The sequence below is a fragment of the Selaginella moellendorffii genome, unplaced genomic scaffold, assembly GCF_000143415.4.
Source record: "Selaginella moellendorffii unplaced genomic scaffold, v1.0 SELMOscaffold_64, whole genome shotgun sequence".
NCBI lineage: Eukaryota > Viridiplantae > Streptophyta > Lycopodiopsida > Selaginellales > Selaginellaceae > Selaginella > Selaginella moellendorffii.
Window position 1 is genome coordinate 971493 of NW_003314325.1, and position 18587 is coordinate 990079.

Sequence of the window (18587 nt, forward strand, 5' to 3'; positions counted from 1 at the left end):
ACGGGGACGTTTGGTTGGCAGCCGTGCTTGGGCATCTGCTTGAAGCGTTCCGAGGCATCTTTCACCTTCCCCGCTTGGCAGAGGCCGAGTATAAGCTCGTAGAACATAAGTCTGTCCGGGTGGTGGCCGCCTCGAATCATCTCGTCGAACAGGCTGCTTGCGTGGTCGACTCTCCGTGCCTTGGCTAGCGCTCGAACGAGGCTCGAGTACGCCTGCATGGACGGCGTCTGTCCTCTCATCACCATCTCGGACAGGATCTTCAAGGACTCGTCAAGCTTGCCGATCTTTGCGAGGCCGTGGATGAGAATGTGGTACGAGACGTTGTCCGGCTTGTATCCGCTTTCCACCATATGTTGGTATACTTCTCTCGCCTTCTCCATGTTGTTGGACCTCGCAAAGCCTTGCATGACGCCGTTGAAGGCAAACACGTCGGGGTTACACCCGGCTGCCATCATCTCTTCCAAAACTTTGTAGCTCTCCTCGGGCTTTGCCTCCTTCACCAGGCTCTTGATGATGGAGCTGTAAGTAAAGACGTTGGCCGCGATGTTCTTGTCTCTCATCTCGGACAAAAGCTTCCTGGCTCCTTCGGTGTTCCCCGAGCTGCAAAGCCCGGATATGAGAGTGTTGTAAGTCCATCTATCCGGCTCCACTCTCTTCTCGCGTTTCATACTCTGGAACAGATCGAGAGCCTTTCCAAACTCACCAGCGTTGCAGCGGCTGTTGATGAGGACGTTGTAAGTCACGAGTGACGGTACGCAAGACTCGCTCTTCATCGTCTCGAAGACTTCCAGTGCCTGTGCCAGCATCCCCGCTTTAGCCAAGCTTTGCACGACGAAGTCATAAGCGTCACCACCTATAGCACACTTGGCCTTGCTCATTCTTTTCAAGATCTCGTAGACGCGAACTCCCTTTCCGGCTTTCCCAAACGCTGCAACGACGGCAGACCAAGTCTTGGACTCCACGGCCACCTTTTGGGATCCCAGGCAGTCTAGCACGCTCTCGATCTCTGCGAGACGCTCCTCCGGCTTCGCTGCGAGGAGCTGGATCAAACTCTCCAGCGTCGTCGAGGATCGAGGAGCAAAGTTGGATGCTACCATCGTCTTGAACGCGTCCAAGGCCTTGTCCGTGGAGTTCGTCGCGACGAGAATCTCGAGAAGAACGTTGTGGACGTCCTTCTCAGCCATGAAACCATTCTTTGCCGCGATCATGGCCTCGCAAGCCGGTATCAAAAGCTTGGATCGACCATCTCTCACCAAGCTGTGAAGAACGAGCTTGAAAGTTTCCTCGTCCACGTCCAAGAAGCCCGGGCCGCGCTGCTGGATCTGCTGAACGAGCTGGTTCACGACTCTCTTCTGGGCATCGAGGGAGACGCTGGAATGAGAGTAACCGCGCTGGCCTTCCACCCAGCTCAAGAACTTGAGCGCTACTCGGCGATCTTTGATGGATTTCACGACCTCCACGGCATGCTGGGGCTCTACAAGGCCAGCATTTAGACCCTCGAGCCTCTTCGCCGTGTCGGGCGTCCATCCCCCACTGAGAACGCGGCCGATCGTCTCAACCACGTCGATCTTCTTGGAAATCTTGGCCCTTGTGCTCGCGAATCGCGACTGGAAATTCCTGGAGCTGCTACTTACCTGATTGTAGCACGAGCGTAACATCGCTCGCCATCGTCATCGCGGCCTCATCTCTCTACCCTAGCAAAACTAAATTCGTAGGGTTCTTCGCGACCATGAGCTGGGCACTTCTTCAAGAAATCTGTGATGCCTGTCCAAATTCCATCCAAGAGAGCCCCTTCACACGATGATCTAGCTCGCCTTCTCCAATCGTGCACGGATCTTGAGCGCGCGAAGCGTATCCACAGCCGGATTCACGACTCGATCGCTCACGGGAGTGGCATCATTCTCGCAAATCTCTGCGTTGCCATGTACGCGCGATGTGGCAGCATTGTCGATGCTAGAGCTACATTCGATTCCATCAAGAACCCTAATGTTTTCTCCTGGAACATTATCCTTGCAGCATATGCCCGGGCAGGGCATCTGGATCAAGCCCAGCGTTTATTCCATGCTATGCCCTTTTGGCAGCGTGACGTGGTAACATGGACGACCATGATTGCTGCGTACGCTCAGAACCAACGGCTCGATGAGGCCCAAGCTCTCTTTCTCTCCACTCCCGAGCACAACGCTGTCTCCTGGAATGCTATGATCCAAGCATATGCTGCTTGCGGATATCTTTCCAAAGCAAAAGCTTGCTTTAATACTATGCCGGCTACTGATATTGTTTCCTGGAATATACTTTTATCTGCTTACGCCGAAAGCATGTTACTCGAGGAAGTAACTTTACTTTTTAACTCAATGCCTCAATGGGATCTTGTGTCCTGGAATACGTTCCTTGCAGCAAATGCCCATTCTGGGCATCTGTATTATGCAAAGCGCATATTCGATGAGATGCCCGAGCATGGCTCTTGCTCGCGCAGCGTCATGATCTACGCCTACGTTCACGCTGGATCCGTAGAGGACGCCACGAAAAACGTACCTCTCGGGGAAGACGATGTGGCATCTGGCAACGCGATTATCAGTGGGTGGTCACAGGCGGGAGATGTCCAACGAGCAAAGCTGGCGTTCGATTCCATGGGCCGCCGGGACCTAGTGACGTGGAATGCCCTCCTCGCCACGTACGCACACAATGGGATGTTAGTAGCAGCGGCTGCTACGCTGGACAAGATGCCCGAGAGTGACGTGGTGACGTGGATCACCATGATCTCTGCCTACTCACACCACGGCCACGTAGAGGAAGCCGAGAGGGTGTTCGCATCAGCACCTGGCGGTAACATGATGACGTGGAATGCCATGCTGTCGGCGTATGCCCACAACGGGTGTGCCGCGTCAGCGGAGTCCTTGTTCCGTACGATGCCACGTCGGGACAGAGTGTCGTGCAATACGATGATCGCTACGTTTTCACAGGCGGGAAAGCTGGGAAAATCCGAGGAGGTGTTCTTTCAGCTCTTGCCGAACGAGGAGAAAGGGATTACTTCTTGGAACGCGATGATCGAGGCATATGCCCGTAATGGCCATCTTGGAGACGCTCGAAAGCTCTTGGAGCTCATGCCCGAGTGGAACGCGGTAACCTGGACGACAATGCTTGGGGTTTTTGCCGATGCTGGCCTTGTAGAAGACGCAAAGTCCTTGTTTGATCTAGCACCAGAGAAGGATTGCGTGTGCTGCAATGCTATGATCCAAGCGTTTGTTGTAACTGGGCTCTTGGAAGAAGCGGAAGCAATGGTTTCGAGTCTTCCTTATGCCACCATATATGTTTGGTCAACGATGGTGGGAGCTTATGCAAACAGTGTAAAACTCCAGGAAGCCGAGGCTATGTTCTTTGCTATGCCAGAACGGAATGTTACGTGCTGGAACGTTTTGATAACAGCATATGCCACGAATGGGCAATTAGAAACATCGAGAAATGTCTTTGATCGCATGCCAGAGAGAGACGTAGTTTCATGGTCGACGTTAGTCTCCTCGTTTGCTCACGGAGGACATCACCGCGAAGACTCCATGGGTATCTTCCGGGATATGGAATTGGAGGGCGATTGCGCTCCAGATGCCATATTCTTCTTGAGCATATTGAATGCTTCTAGGCAGCAGGGATTAGTGGATCAAGCATCACATTTTTTCACGTTGATGAGTGCCGAGCATGGGATTTTGCCATGGCAAGAACACTACAATGCGATGGTGGACACTTTGGGACGAGCGGGGAGAATAGCAGCAGCGGAAGAGCTCATAAACAACATGCCATTTGAGTCCCAAGTGGCTACGTGGGGATCGCTCCTCACATCTTGCAAGCGTTTTAGTGACAGATCCAAGAGGGCATCTTTGGCTTCCAAGAATATACTTGAAATGGATCCCACAAATTGTGCCCCGTACCTTTTATAGCATTTGAGTATAATTAAAATGTTTTCGGTACATTTTTAACTTAAATTTAGGTCAAGTAAAAATTTGTCCCTAAAAAGATATGTCTTAAAAGAAAAAGTTATCACCTTAACTTAAGTATTTTTTAATGTGCTACACAATATGAACAAAGGATTTAAGTTTGAGTGAATCATTTTTAAAACACCTTGTATATTGCTAATATTTTTAAATTTTGTACTTAAACCCTAATAATGAATTATAAAGTTGTTAGGCTATAGTGATAAGTTAAAATGTTATTAATATTAATTGAGGATTACTTGAATTAAAAAAATCATATATATATATATATAAGATAATGGTAAATAAATATGTTTTAACAGAAAAAAAGATTATATTCTCTAGTATCCCTACCACCTGACTACTTGAATACTTAAATTAATTTTTAGTAAATTACCTTTAATATTTTTTTGAGCTTTAAATGAATACATTATGTATTTGTATTGTTTTTGTAATTTATATATGAATCTATTGTATATTTTAGTTACAAAACTACATGTGAGTGATCTCTAAATGGACAGTTTGTCATGTTCGATTCACGCATTGCAACTGAATCTTCCTTGGCTTGATCATCATATTTTTCAATTGTGAAAAGAAAGCAGTTAGAAGAGACTAAAATATTTGGAGGATTTGTCAATAAGCTCTCTTGATTGGATTATTTCAAAACTAAATTGAAGGTTAAAGTAGTTTAAATAGTAAAAATTTATTAAAATTTTTGTGGTAGAATTTTTTTAAAAAGTTTAATAATAATTTGGAATCAAATGGTAAAAATTTTAAAGGATGGATAGAATATTATTATTGCTAACAAGTATATTATTAAATACATGTAAAACTCAAAAATTAATTTTATATCTATAAAGTAAAATTCATTATGAATCCAAAATTTTAAAAAAATTGATTGAGTTTCAAGATGTTTATGAGGCTTATAAACATCTTAAAACTCAATAATTATTTTTTAAGTTTGCATATATACAACTTTAAATCATGGAAAAAATATGTATTAATCATTATGCTTTATATATCTTAGCATAAAAATAGCATAACAAAATAATATTTATGAAAATTAAGAATGCATAATACACATATTATTTCTTCTAAAATGCTTTTAAAATATATTAAGTTGAAGAAAAACATTTTATCCTTGTACTTTTGAGTGTAATAAGTTATTTGGAAATAAATGATAATATAAATTATTATGTAAAATTTTAAATTTGAAATGGGAAAAAAGCAACAAGCTGAAATGAGTTGTAAATAATGGAATTGGATTAGATTAAAAGGTTCTTGCAAGTAATAGTCAATAAGAACTCTTATTCCTAAGATTTTGATATTTAAAATTTACTTTGAACAAAAGAATAATATTTTAATTTTTACTTTCTATGTACTCAGATTTTTGGATAGAGCCAAATATTACTTAGTTTAAGTATTTCTAATTACTATATTGCTACCATTTTTTTTGGAGCATTTTAAACTTGTAGTGAAAGAACACTTCTAGTATGTAAAAATTACACTTTGTCAAATACCCTCTTGTACTTTTTTTAGTGTTATTTAAATTATGTTTTATTTTTCAATTTAGCTGCTTATTTATTTCTTTTTCCTGATGCCTTGGCTTGCTTTGCTTTCTCTTTTGTCTCCAAACATAAAATATACTTGTCATTGGTGAGAGATGCCCCATAAGGTATCAAGACAAATTGTTATCACACATGAATTTGTGATTAATGCATGACAAATATCATCAAATGTAAAGCTATTGGTGGTGGATCTTCTCTTCCAATGCTTAAGTTCTCAATATCTTCTCCCAAGCCCATGGCAAGAAGAAATATCCCCAAGATGTCATTCCTACTATTGAGATTTGCATACAAACAAATAAAAAAAGATGAGAGCTCTTTTTTGGTACATGATTGAAATTGTCTTTCACATTTCCAAGGATCCATTGATGTTAGATGCATAGGATATTATCTAGTCTTCTTGAATCCAACTACAAAGTTTTTTGGTAACATGGCCTCATCCATAGGCATTTCAATTAGCACTTTTGTAGGAGTAAAAGAAGAATTGCAATGGGAGATTCAGATGGGATTGTTTCAAGTAAAAAGCATAAGTGTGATTTGTAGGCTTCACATCAAGTGTCCCAACATTTTCACAAGCTTATATAATACCTTCAAGAGACAAGGTGAGTTTGTCGCCTTTTGTATCATCTCCTTAACTAAGCTCTGGTGGCTTGTTAGAATTTTGATCTTGATTGTTTGTTTTGTTTATGTTAAAATCTCAAGTTTGGTATTTAAATTTCTTAAATTGTTCTACTTCATGCTTGTGATTCCTTTCAATGTTGGATTTTTGAGTTTTAAAGTTGTAATTCTTGAATGGGTGAGTTTCAAGATTATAATTTTCACTTCTTAGATCATTATTTAAAATGGCCATGCCTTTAATCCAAGATTGCCACATCAGTTGCCTATGATTATATTTATACATTGAAGTTTTATTATTATTTCACAAAGAGTGAAATTCAAGATTTCTTTAGTGTACAATAGCTGGTGCCCCAAAACTTTCCACGGCAGACTTTTCCTTGGACAAGTGAGGTTTGTGGGGCGTTAGTGAAGCAGATCTGGAGCCTCTAGCGGCACCACAAGATGAACATGCACGATGGGTAAAGCTTTTGAAAAACTTTTCCAGGCTACTATTGTTGCAATGTTTCACGTTGCACAAAGGCCTATGATGTCTAGGCAACCTTGAAGGCCACCTACAAACAGCAAGCTCTAGCCAACATGGTGTATACTTAATTTAAGTGACTATGGTGACCATGGACATTGAAAAATTCCCCCAAAGATCACTTGACAAAAAACAAGATGGATATGTATGTGGAAAAGAAAGAGCGGGGCAAAATTCATTCAAGAATCTAACCTCAAAAAAAGTATATGAAAGCGTGTGAGGATTTCTGTAAAAATTGTGAGAACTGGGTGGAGCTATGACATTTGTCCCAGCTATGGCGCCCTTGGCGGGAAATTTTAACAAACCCTTTGAGCATATTGGAATATCCGCTTTTATGAAGTCCTTTGCATGGTTAAAAGGTTAGGGCATTCATGGAGAGAGCAGAGGCTGCGAGGAAACGGCGGCGCGTAGCCGGGTATGATACAGGGGAATCCTGGCAGCAGATCAAGGCGCTAAATTGCAAGGATCTGGTCAAGCCCAACCAGGTGACCATTGTTCCTTACATGGACGCTCGTAATCGAGGCTCTTTTCTTTTCGTGGGGTCACCGGACATGGATGAATTGCTGTGGCACTGCCTGTCTCTCGAACCCGGGCAAGAGCTTGTTGTTGTCGGTCCCAAGGGCACCGGCAAAAGCTGCCGGTTAAGGGCAATGGCTGCCGCGCTCTATGCGCGTGGCCCGGAGAAGAGTGTGATCGTTTGCGTGTGGAACTTGGAGAGTGCCAGCTCGCCGGCTGTGTTGCTGCGACGGCTGCTTGATGGGCTACGCTTTGCATACTCGGGCGCGGACGAGCACAAGCCGGTTCTCGAGGCTCTCGAGGCTCTTTGGAGGATGGGCGTGAGCGTAGCGAGGCTTCAAGAGTTTCTCAGGGAGAGGGCAGCCGCTGGTGACGATTTTACATTCGTTGCTGACGGTGCCGAGGCTCTGGATACTCGCGATTACAGTGGCACCAAAAAAGTGGGCTCTAAGGAGCTGAAAGATACCTTGTTGACGCTCGAAGCCATCGTTTCTCCCTACAAAATCGTGTGGGGCGCGTCCCCGGAAGCGCGCCAGGCAGAGGCCGCCGACTCGGAGCGAGTAGCGATCTATTGTGTCGGAGGTTTTACCAAGGTTTGGTCGTTTCTATACTTCTCGTGCTCGCCAACTAAATCCCGGCTGCAGGAACAAAGGGAAGTCTTTCTTCTTCACTCCGTGCTGGGAGCCGTCGTAGCTGGTGATGTGCAGCGGACCAAGGACATGGATTTCTTCGCTGGTTTCCATCCCCAGTTTCTGGATGAGCTGGATGGGGCTTGCATGGAGATAGCTCGGATCAAGCAGGCAGGCGGACGCAAATCAAGGCTTTTGTGGGGGGACACCGTGAGACTTGCTCCACCGGTTGAGCTGGAGCCACATGAAGTCTCTTTACTTTTGAAAGACGAGGAAGATTGGCAGAGGGTGCTCCTGGAGTTTATCAACGGACGAACAATGTCTTTCGTCCGCAGATCAGTCCAGCAAGTCGTGCGAATGTTGGACAATGCAGAAGCTATATGCAACTTCCACGGGAAAGCGCAAACGATCGATAAGGATCCAAGGTACTCTGTATCAGAGCACGAGTTCTGCTCGTGTTTCGTGGAGCAGATCTACATGGAGGAGTTTCGAAAGGCCCAAAGCTGTCCTCAGCAGGAGCATGCAGCATGGTGGAATATATTAAGAGGTAATGACTGGCAAGCAAGACTAAAAGGCAAGAACTCCAGTGCATGATGGAGGAACGCATTCGCTAGCAGAGCTTTTCAAGCTTGCTGCCAACTTTGGTATTTTGGAATAAATAAATCTTAAATACTCAATTATGCTATAGAGGAGCTCTCAGAGTGCAATAATATAATGAAACAAGAACCCGAATTTGAACAATATATAAACACTTTATATATTTGTATTATTTTTGTAAATTATATTTGAAGCTTAAGGATTAAATATGTGAAACTCCATTTGACTTTGAAACCAAATTTGAAGTAATTTAAATAGCAAAAAGTTATTAAGATTTATGTGGTAAAAACTTGGAAAAATATTTAGTGATTATTCGGAATCAAATGGTGGAAATTTTAAAAGAATGGATGGAATATTACTTACTATTGCTAACATAAAATATGTGTAAAAACTTAAAAATTAAGTTTATGTTTATAAAGGATAAGTCATTATGAATCCTCATAACATCTTAAAACTCAATAAAAAAATTTTAAGTTTATGGAGAAAATACACTAATCATTATGTTTTTATATATCTTAGCATAGCAATAACATACTTTCAAAATATTATATGTTAAGTTGAAAATAAATTTTTTTATTAGTGCATTATAAATTTCAAGAGCATTTATGATAAAAAAAATATTTTTTAAATGCTACTTAGCATTCTTATTATCATTTATTAAAATTAAAAATGTGAAGTCTAAGTATACAGCATCGTAGCCGTACATTTCTGTATTTCATTTCCATATTCCAATAGAAACCCTAAAACTTGGAGTGTGAGAATGCGATGAGGGCGATCGTTGTGGCGGGGACATGCAGCGGGGCGGGCAAGAGCAGCATCGCGCTCGGCCTCATGGCGGCCTACACGCGCCGCGGCCTTCGCGTCCATCCATTCAAGATTGGCCCCGGTGAGTGATAAATGCTCTTGAGCTCTAAGATTCCTACCTCCTCCGCGCTCTAGATTTCTCGGATCCAATGCATCACAAGGCCGCGACGGGGCACGATTCTTACAATCTGGATAGCTGGATGATGAGCAGGCGAGTGAAAATCCCAAGAACTCTTCGCGAATTTTGATATCCCTTTGTATTCTCCAGAGAGGCGAACCAAGCGTGCTTCATTCGATGCGCTCCAGCTACTGACGTTGCAATCGTGGAAGGAGTCTTTGGAATGTTTGATGGCCGCGATGGGAAATCCGAGGCCGGAAGCACTGCCGAAATGGCCAAGATTTTGGGAGCTCCGGTTCTTCTCGTGCTTGATACCAGAGGATTTGCTCGAAGTGCCGCAGCTTTGATTCGAGGATACACCGCTTTCGATCCAGAAGTCACCTTTGCTGGAATTATCTTCAACAAGGTTTGCTACTAAGTTTTCTCGTTCCTAGTTTATCTTTTTTCTTGTTTTCTTCTATGTAGCTGGAGAGCTCCGCTCACAAGGCTTGGCTTATGGAAGCTGTGTCTGCCATCGATTCAAGCGTTAAAGTTCTCGGTGGCATTCCTATCGTAGACGGCTTGCATTTGGCTGAGAATCAGTTCTACCCGAGCCTGAGTGGTGAAGAAGCAGTACCGGCGAGCTACATTCAAGTTTTTGCCGATTTGATTGAGCATCACGTCGACTTGGATGGTCTGTTAGAGGCTGCCGGTGTGTGGAAGCCAAAGGGTGGCCCGAACTTTTACTTGGAAAACATCCGTTCAGCGCTGCCTTATGCCAAAGTCCGCATCGGAGTCGCGAGGGATGCTGCCTTTTGCCTCTATTACCAGGAGAATCTCTCGTTGCTTCAAGGTAATTATTTCGTTTTTCTCTCTTAAGTTGCGGATTTCTTGTCCTTCTGACAGACGCCGGAGCAGAAATAGTTTTCTTTTCACCTTTGAAGGACTCCCTCCCGACGAGACTGGATGCTATTATCTTTGGAGGTGGCTATTTGAAGCATCACTTGGAGAAGCTATCTCTGAACAAGAAACTCCTCTACGCGGTGCGAGCATTCGCTGATGCCGGAGGAATTATCTATGGAGAAGCTGGAGGCGCTATGTACTTGTCACAAGGCATCGAGGTATGGTGTCCAAATGTTAGTTCTTGCGTGGTGCAGAATGACGTTGTCCTTGCAGACAGACAAGCACCAGCCGTTCACTATGTGCGGCGTTTTTCCTTTTTGGACACGAATGAAATTAGGAGCGACAACAAAAGAATATGTCAAGGTTTGTTTGGTTTTCATTATTTGCTTCTTCGTTCGACATTATCAAGAATAAACAGGCAACAACACAAGAAAGTTGCGTATTGTTTCCTCCTCATATTGGCGAAATTCGCGGATACATGTTAAACTGTAGCGAGGTCTTTTGGCTGCAGGCAGATGGTATAAACATCTGTCCGAGAGGGTACGCCAGTTTATTTGTTTGTTTATTGTCATTTTGATTTTGTGAATTGCGACAGGTTCGTGTTGAAGTATGAAACCTCAGAAAAGATGGAAGAAGTAGAAGGCTACATGCAAGGAAATGCAATGGCTACGTTTGCGCGGCTTCATTTCGGCAGCAACCCGGCTATAGTTCACGCTCTCATAGAGCGCTGCAGGTTTGCTCATTCGCCTTTTGCTCCTAACTTCTGACTTATGGCTGAAAAATCTTCCAGAATGGATTCGTCCAAAGCTGCTGCCGTTGCCGCTGCTTCTGCTTCTGCAGTAGCGCATGCCGGCCCAGCAGCAGCAGCGGCCGCTGGCTCGGCTGCAGCAAGAGCTGTGACAGCGGCCCTCGGAGAATCGAGGGAGATGTCCCCTTCCCGTATGGAACGCACAAAGTTTCACGGCAAGCTATCTAGTGGTGAGTGGAGTGAGCGCGGAAGAGATCCGTTTAGGAGACATACAAGGTCTCTCAGTTCAAGTCCTGTTTACACACGCCTTACTATCGACGAGGAGTGTCCCGACATCGAAGTTGACATCAAAGAGACGACTGAGGATGGCTCTTCTGCCAGGATTGCAAGGTCTAAATCCGAGGTTTGGGATGCTCGCGGACAGGATGCTTTGTCCCCACAAGATCTTACAGAGGCTGTCACGTCGATGGATGATCAGTTCATAAGTGAGGAGGGTCGAGCAGCTGGGCGACAGTGTTTAGTGACGACGACAAGAAGAATGGACCCGAATCAAGGCATTTATGTGCCTTTCAACGTGAAAGTGATACCACACAAGATCGTGTCGCTCTTTCCAGTGGCTACGGAGATCCTTCTTAAGCTTGGTAAAGTTTCCTTGTATTTCTAGTAAAGTTGTACTGTGACACACGCTTTTAGTTTCTGGCAGGGGCTGGACACCGTTTGCTTGGGGTGACCGATGCGTGTGATAAGCCGGCTGGAGTCAGAATGGGACGACATATTGTAAGTGTCGTGTTTTGCGCTTGAAAGGTTTTTTTACTATGTTCATGAAAACGTATATTGCAGGTGTGTCGCAACCAGCAGCGATCCAGCATTGGGAAGGAGAATGAGTTGTCGTACAAACTCGATCTCCCATGGCTTTCGAAGACCAAGCCTCATTTAATTATCACTCAGGTTAGAAAATTTCTTTTGAGAATGTCATAACGTGAGGCTTTTGTTCATGCAGAAAGTGTGCTCTCTGTGCTACATGGATAGCAAAGACGTGACTGAAGAGATTACCAGAGCAGGCCTCCAAGATACGAGGCTGTTCGTTGTAAATCCACACACGGTACGAGGAAATCTAGCTCTCCATAAGTCGGTGCTGATTTTCACTCCTTAGTTATCTGATATCTGGGCGTTCATCATGGATCTTGCGGACATGCTGGGTTTGTACAAGGAAGCCTGCCAACTTATAAACTCCCTCCGACTCCGCTTGAGAAGAATCGCTGCTAGTGTGGCTGTCCATCACCAGCCGAGACTGCTTCTCCTTCAAGGCCTCGATCCGCTTACTCTCGGGGGCCGATGGATTGCGGAGATGGAAATCCTGTCCGGTGCCTACGACGGCTTGCAAAAACCAGGCTGTGCGTCTGAGAGGCTACACTGGCAACGTATCACATCCTACGCTCCCGAGTTTATTATTCTGGCTCCTTGTTCCACATCCGTCGAGCAGACATTGTCCGAGGTACTTGTTTACGATTCCCCATATCTTTGTCTGCTGATTTTCGTGCTTCCAGGTGCACAAGCTCGCCAGACAGCCGGGGTTTTGGTCCGTGCCGGCGGTGGAGTCTCGACAAGTCTACATTTGCGACGGATCATACTTCAGCCAACCCGGTTTGAGGGTGGTGGAGGGAATGGAGCTTGTGGCTCACATCCTCCACCCATCTACAGTCTCGGCTCCATCTGCCAGTGGAGTGCTGAAGCTTTCGCTCAAGCCGGGGCAAAAATGCCGTCCAGAGGAGCTCTACAGGCACTTTTTAGTCGAGTGAAACGGTGGTGTATCAGGTACTTTGCTTGTTTCTTTCCTTTACTTTCTTTCTCTTTCCCGGCTGCTCGAAGCCACTGAGTGCTCACGGACTTTGCGGCGTGGTTTCTCGCAGGATCGTGATCAGACATTCGCTCCCAGGGGCCCAACCAAAGATTAGTGGGTTATGATCAAGAAAAAGACCCAACCAATGTGCGCATCATGACTGCTGCGTGCTAAAAAGAAAGAGAAGAAGAACAAACACTCCCTTGGTTGGAGATTGGAGAATTCAATGCATCTTAAAGGTAAGCAGCAATCGCTTTTCAATCTAGAGTTCGATTGACTATTGAATTCTCTTTTTTGCTTAAATTTTTCTAGAAGCCCATGATGGTATCAATCGACCTCAAACCGACCCATTACAGAAAGTGGAGGAGATAGCAAAGCATGACGCAAAACGCGGGTGCCATGCGAGCCGTCCGATCTAGGGCTTGGAACTTTGACAAAAGGTGGTGGTGCGCAAATAAAGATTTTTCCTTAGTCCACTGGCGTGATATTTCCAAACTTGCATGTGACTTGCCCATGTTCGCGTGCCGAGATTGTCAAAAAATGGGCTCGAAAGTTTCCAAGAACCGAAAGAGAACAAAACAAGCGAGCGAGCAACAAATTTAACGAACGAATCAAGCAGGAGTGTGGACGGACGTCGTGAGAGCAAGAGCAGGAAGAAAAAAAAAGAAAAAAAGAAAGCACTTTGAAACAATGGAAAGAAAAAATAGACAACCATGTTGTCAAACATTTGTATTCCAAGGTTGCATTTTTTGGGGGCCCCGCCTGGCAAATTTAGCGGTCACGTAGGATGACGTTGGCCGGGGTGGCGGGGTGGGATATAATATAATCTCGCGCTCCAACTTTTAGGGTTCTTGCGTGGCTCACATTTTCAAGAACCTTTTTCTCGCTTGGCTTTTTTTCCACTGTTTGTTGGAGGGTGGTGGCGCTTGTGCCACTGCTGTGATCGATCCTCCGCCTTTTTTCTTTCTCACAGTAGTGATGTTGAGAGTTTTCCAAAAAGTCAAACTGGTGGGGAGGATGCTAGACTGCGATGAATCCATAGTGATGAAGATCGAAGAATGCAGGGACAAGGGATTGGCGGTGGTGGGATTAGCTTAGCCGATCCATCGATCGATTACCAAACGAGGAAAGATTCATAGAGAGGATTTGAATTGGAGGCAAGAAGAAAGGAGAAAAGAAAGACATGAGTCGATCGAATAGGAGGGTCTACCCACCGGGAAAGCTTCCACTCCAACACCCTCTGTTCGTGGAAGAGGACCCCCCAAACGACGAGAAATCGAGGTGGGCGACTGCGCCTCCCAACAGCGGCGGATTTGAGAGCCCTGTGATCGCCGTCCCTTTCAAATGGGAGCTCGAGCCAGGTGTTCCCAAACAAAAGCTCGATCGCCAAGAACACCAGCATCGCTGGAGGAGAGACGAGGAGCTGTTGGCGAAGAAGAGCCCACCACCACCAACTGCTGACCGGGCGACGGTGGTCGAAAAGGATCTCCAACAGAGTGATCATCCCGGGAGCGCCTCCCCGTCGCCATCGCCATCGCCATCTTCCTCCTCCTCCTCCTCCTCCTCTCTTGCTCCACCCCCGCGATTGATGGTGATAAGCAGCAGCACTGGTAGAAAAGCTGGGCCGGCGCTCAGCTCTCCTCGCTCTCCCAGATCCATTTCCCTGTCCCGCAAGATGAAAAGCTTGCTCCAGGGGAAGCTGGCATCGCCCAGGAAGATCTTCTCGGAGCAGCAGCAGCAGCAGCGCTCGAGCCTGTGGGAGTGTGAATCCGGAAAGGTAGTCCAGGAGTTGGATCGTCGCGTCGAGGAAGAACTGGTGGACCGCCGGTGCTGCGTTTCGAGGTGTTGCTCCAGCAACGATATAGTCTTCGAGGGAGAGCTTCTCGATCTTCATCACCATCCGAAGCATCCACCACCACCAGCGCCGGCGGGATCGATGCCTTTCAAGAACATGTCCAGCATGCTCCTCGAGCTCTGGTATGGCGGTGGAGGATCCAGCTCCGAGTTCCCGAGAAGTCCTGTCCCTGGCTTTTTCCGTGACGAGTTTCCACTCCAGAGCTCCGGTGGCTCTAGCACTGCGAGTAGTAGCGAGTTTCCAATCCAGAGCTCTGGTTCTAGCACTGCGACTAGTAGCAAGAGCATTGCCTCGCCCGTGACAAGCTCGTCCTCTTCTTCCAGCGACCTGGAGAGCCCCGGCAGCAGCACGGACAACTCGCTCGGTAGCTTCTCCAGCAGTGACTCCTCCTCTCACCACCATCAAATCTTGCACGTCCCCCGCCACGACCACGAGTTTCAGACGAGCTTTGATTCCTGCGACGAAGTCAAGCTCTTCGGTTACGCCTCGGACGACGACGAGTACGGCGGTGGCTTCGACTTCGCTGCCGCCGCCAGCCGCGAGTTCTTCGCCAAAAACTTCTACTACCACTCGGACAGGTTCCGCGTCGAGTCGTGCGACTCTCCCTCGCTGCTCGGCGTCAAGCAGCTCGCTCGCTCGGCAGTGCCAGTGCCACCGCTCCCCAGCGCTCTCAAGTCGGGGAAGAACTCCAAGAAGTGCTTGAAGAAGGTGAGGTTCGCCTGTGTCGAGGAAGAAGTCGAGCCGGAGAAGGCCGAGGATGGTCCGGAAGTTGACGAGGAAGAGGACGATGAACTCGTGGTTGCTTCGCCATCGCCGACGAGTCCTGCTCTGTCCCGTTTCTCGTCGAGGCCAGCGTCGCGGTTCTGTAGCATCGAGGAGGACGACGATGGCGGCTTCTACCGGGACTCAGACGAGCTCTCCTCCGAGCCGTGCAGTCCTTCGCCTCGTTGTGCCAGAAGAGATCCATCTCAACTCTTGCTGCGGATCATCCAAGCCGATGCCGAGTCCAGCCGGAAGAACAAAGGCGCTCTTAAGGTACGATCTTCTCCATAACGAATTTTCTTTTGTTTCTTTCGTCTGGTTTCTTCGGTTCGTTCTCTAAGTTGAAAGGTGACGGCTCGTTTTTTGTTTGTGCGCAGTCTATGTTTGGTTCACGTTCGCGCTGGTAACCGAGAGTTCGTTTGAAAAGCGAGAGAGCTTGAGCGTCTCCAATTTTGTTTGATACCAAGAGGTCCGAGAGAAATAACTTAAAAGATATATGGCTTCCAAGTGGGAAGGAAAGAAATCCCACATCTCTGTACATGTCTCCCACACCAAAGAATATTATATACGCGTTTAAAAGTGCACGACTTACTTGGACAATGGTGGTGTTGTGCGTGCTTCATACTCCAACCGGAGTCGGCGTAGACAAAGCGGCCTTGTTCTCGGCGGGGATCTCTGTGAACTCGGATAGGATGGCTCTGAATTCGTCGCCTGTCATGGTTTCTTTCTCAACCAGAACCTCCACGATCTTGTCTATAGCGGCGCGATTGTTACGAATATGGCCGAGAGCAATCTCGTACGCCTTGTCCGAGATGGCCTTTATGGACCGATCTATGTCCTCGGCTAGCTTCTCGGACATGGAGTTCCGGGCCATCATACGTAAGATCACGTCACCACCTTGAACAGCAGGATCTATCAGAGCCCATGGCCCAATTTCTGACATTCCAAACACCGTGACCATCTGCGTAAAGCAGTCAAAAGTTCCGAGAGTTGGAACTTGGAAAGCAATTCCAATGAAACAGCTTACTTGTTTGGCCATCGAAGCAACCTGTTGCAAATCGCTCGCAGCACCAGTTGTGACTTCCGGACTGCCAAACACGATCTCTTCTGCGGCTCTGCCTCCGAGAGCACCAACGATTCTCGCAAAAATCTGCTGCTTGGAGATCAAAGTGGGGTCCTCTCCCGGAAGAAACCATGTAAGGCCCCGAGCCTGGCCTCGTGGTATCAACGTAACTTTCTGTACCGGGTCATGTCCTGGCGTCAGAGTCCTTGTTAAACAGGAAAAGCCTGCGTCAGTATTTGATGCCAAAGAAACGAACAAAAGTGACCAATCTTACCCGCACACAGCATGTCCAACTTCGTGATAAGCAACAAGGCTCTTAGTTTTGCCGTCGGTCATCGTAGTTCCTTCCATTCCCGCGACGATTCTGTCGATAGAGTCATCTATCTCCTTGGCTGAGATTGCTGTCTTGCCTCTCCGCCCTGCTAGAATAGCTGCCTCGTTCAGAAGATTAGCAAGATCGGCACCGCTGAAACCCGGTGTTCTCATGGCAATCACTTCCAAAGACACATCACCGTCAAACTTCTTATTCCCAGAATGAACTCTGAGAATTTCTGTCCTTCCTTTCACGTCGGGGACGTCGACAGACACCTGAAATAAGAAAAGAGAAGAAGGTAAGGCAGAATGCCAACACTCGAGTTACCTGTCGATCAAATCTTCCTGGCCTCAGCAATGCGGCATCAAGGATGTCAGCCCTGTTTGTAGCAGCAACGACTATTACTCCTGTGTTGCCCTCGAATCCATCCATTTCAGTGAGCAGCTGGTTCAAAGTTTGTTCCCTTTCGTCGTTTCCACCTCCGATTCCGGTGCCTCGCTGCCGGCCAACCGCATCAATCTCGTCAACGAAAACAATGCAAGGAGCATTTTCCTTGGCTTTCTTGAACAAGTCACGGACCCTGGACGCTCCAATCCCGACGAAAACCTCCACAAACTCCGACCCCGAGATCGAGAAGAACGGAACACCGGCCTCTCCAGCAATAGCTTTAGCAAGCAACGTTTTCCCAGTACCAGGCGGCCCGACCAGCAAAACTCCCTTCGGAATCTTAGCACCAACGGCAGTAAACCTCTCTGGCCTCTTGAGAAACTCCACCACCTCCATAAAGTCCTGCTTGGCTTCATCGACACCGGCAACGTCGTTGAAAGTCACCCCAGTGTTCGGCTCCATCTGGAACTTGGCCTTGGACTTTCCAAAGTTGAAAGGATTGTTTGGATTCCCAGGTCCCCCGATAGTTCTCCTCGACAAGAAGTAGAGACCCCCGAGGAGCAGCACCGGGAACGCTAAGTTGCTGATAATGTTGAGCACCACGTTGCCAGGATCCTCTTGCGGGATGTGAGCAGCAAAGTCGACGTTCTTCGCCTTGATCTTCCGGATGAGCTCCTCGGGAAGCCCTGGAAGCTGGACTCTCACTCTTTGTACCCGGTTTCCAAGCTCTGGAGCCACTGCCTCGACGATCGCCACCATGCCATTGTCGTAGAGATCCACCTTTCGTATCTTATCCTTGTCCAGGTACTCGAGGAATCGCGTGTAGGACATCCGCGACGACGTTGCTTGCTGCTGGCCCTGCTCGAGCATCAAATCCTCGCCAGCGGCCAATGCCGGCGACACCGCGACGAGAATCGCTGCCGCGCCAGCAATGCCTTTGAGAATCAATCTTTTCACGGGACTTGGAGCTGCCGGATCGCCGCCGCTGTGCGTGGCTAGCGCCAGCGCCTGGATTCTAGAGCTAGGGCTATGGACATGGCTCCTGGATTGCTGGGTATGGCAAACCTGGAGATAGTTGCCATGGCGGAGAGTCCCTTGGAGGAATGGAGACGCGAGCACCGCCGCCGACGCTGCCGATGCCGCCATAGTAAAGTCTGGCGTGAATGCGTTGCCCTCCCGGAGTGGATTACCTCACGAGTGGCTAGGAAGACGCCATAGCATTGCGTGCGATCTAAGAACCCTAGAAACAGAGATGAAAATATCAACCTTTTGCCCTTGGAAGAAATGAATATACCTAGAATATGCTAATACTAGCTTAGTTTCGTGTTTTATGTTTTAATTTCCCAATGATTATAACTTAACAACTTATCAACTTATCTACAAAACCAAGACATGAAATAACAAGAAT

At 47.0% G+C, this 18587-nt stretch overlaps 6 protein-coding genes across 8 annotated transcripts in view; 4 read left to right on the plus strand and 2 right to left on the minus strand.

Annotated features, from left to right (window-relative positions):
- The window catches only part of LOC9648552 (pentatricopeptide repeat-containing protein At1g09900), a 2774-nt gene extending 1047 nt beyond the window's left edge, over positions 1-1727 (minus strand). Inside the window, exon 1 of the mRNA XM_024689902.1 lies at positions 3-1727. Coding sequence (XP_024545670.1) covers positions 3-1658 — 1656 coding nt within the window. The 5' untranslated portion in view covers positions 1659-1727. The remainder of the gene's footprint in view (positions 1-2) is intronic.
- Positions 1728-1760: 33 nt separating this feature from the next.
- Positions 1761-3929, plus strand: LOC112351655 (pentatricopeptide repeat-containing protein At4g02750-like). The gene is made up of 2 exons (XM_024689903.1): positions 1761-1935; positions 2017-3929. The coding sequence occupies exons 1-2, from the start codon at positions 1761-1763 to the stop codon at positions 3927-3929; spliced, it is 2088 nt and encodes a 695-aa protein (XP_024545671.1).
- A 3104-nt stretch (positions 3930-7033) lies between these two features.
- Positions 7034-8497, plus strand: LOC9648764. The gene is made up of 2 exons (XM_002984793.2): positions 7034-7774; positions 7826-8497. Exons 1-2 carry the CDS (start codon positions 7037-7039, stop codon positions 8402-8404), a joined length of 1317 nt encoding a protein of 438 aa, XP_002984839.1. The 5' UTR covers positions 7034-7036; the 3' UTR covers positions 8405-8497.
- Positions 8498-9158: 661 nt separating this feature from the next.
- LOC9648553 (cobyrinate a,c-diamide synthase) lies at positions 9159-13275 on the plus strand. 2 transcript variants are annotated; one of them, XM_024689860.1, is made up of 16 exons: positions 9159-9293; positions 9347-9422; positions 9480-9735; positions 9795-10161; positions 10215-10429; positions 10485-10574; positions 10630-10751; positions 10807-10944; positions 11002-11600; positions 11663-11736; positions 11800-11907; positions 11960-12061; positions 12113-12454; positions 12507-12774; positions 12870-13038; positions 13112-13275. In XM_024689860.1, exons 1-14 carry the CDS (start codon positions 9173-9175, stop codon positions 12756-12758), a joined length of 2862 nt encoding a protein of 953 aa, XP_024545628.1. In that variant the 5' UTR covers positions 9159-9172; the 3' UTR covers positions 12759-12774; positions 12870-13038; positions 13112-13275. The 2 variants fall into 2 exon arrangements, with proteins under 2 accessions (XP_024545628.1, XP_024545629.1); XM_024689861.1 differs by lacking the exons at positions 12507-12774; positions 12870-13038; positions 13112-13275 and having other exon boundaries at positions 12174-12224.
- Positions 13276-14618: 1343 nt separating this feature from the next.
- Positions 14619-15895, plus strand: LOC9648554. Its single transcript, XM_024689863.1, has 2 exons — positions 14619-15689; positions 15794-15895. Exons 1-2 carry the CDS (start codon positions 14736-14738, stop codon positions 15821-15823), a joined length of 984 nt encoding a protein of 327 aa, XP_024545631.1. The 5' UTR covers positions 14619-14735; the 3' UTR covers positions 15824-15895.
- Positions 15853-18409, minus strand: LOC9648555 (ATP-dependent zinc metalloprotease FTSH 2, chloroplastic). 2 transcript variants are annotated; one of them, XM_024689862.1, is made up of 5 exons: positions 17120-18409; positions 16754-17067; positions 16444-16684; positions 16009-16377; positions 15853-15949 (listed from the first exon to the last, which is right to left on the minus strand). In XM_024689862.1, the coding sequence occupies exons 1-4, from the start codon at positions 18323-18325 to the stop codon at positions 16036-16038; spliced, it is 2103 nt and encodes a 700-aa protein (XP_024545630.1). In that variant the 5' UTR covers positions 18326-18409; the 3' UTR covers positions 15853-15949; positions 16009-16035. The 2 variants fall into 2 exon arrangements, with proteins under 2 accessions (XP_024545630.1, XP_002984945.2); XM_002984899.2 differs by having other exon boundaries at positions 15885-16377.
- Positions 18410-18587: the final 178 nt, after the last annotated feature.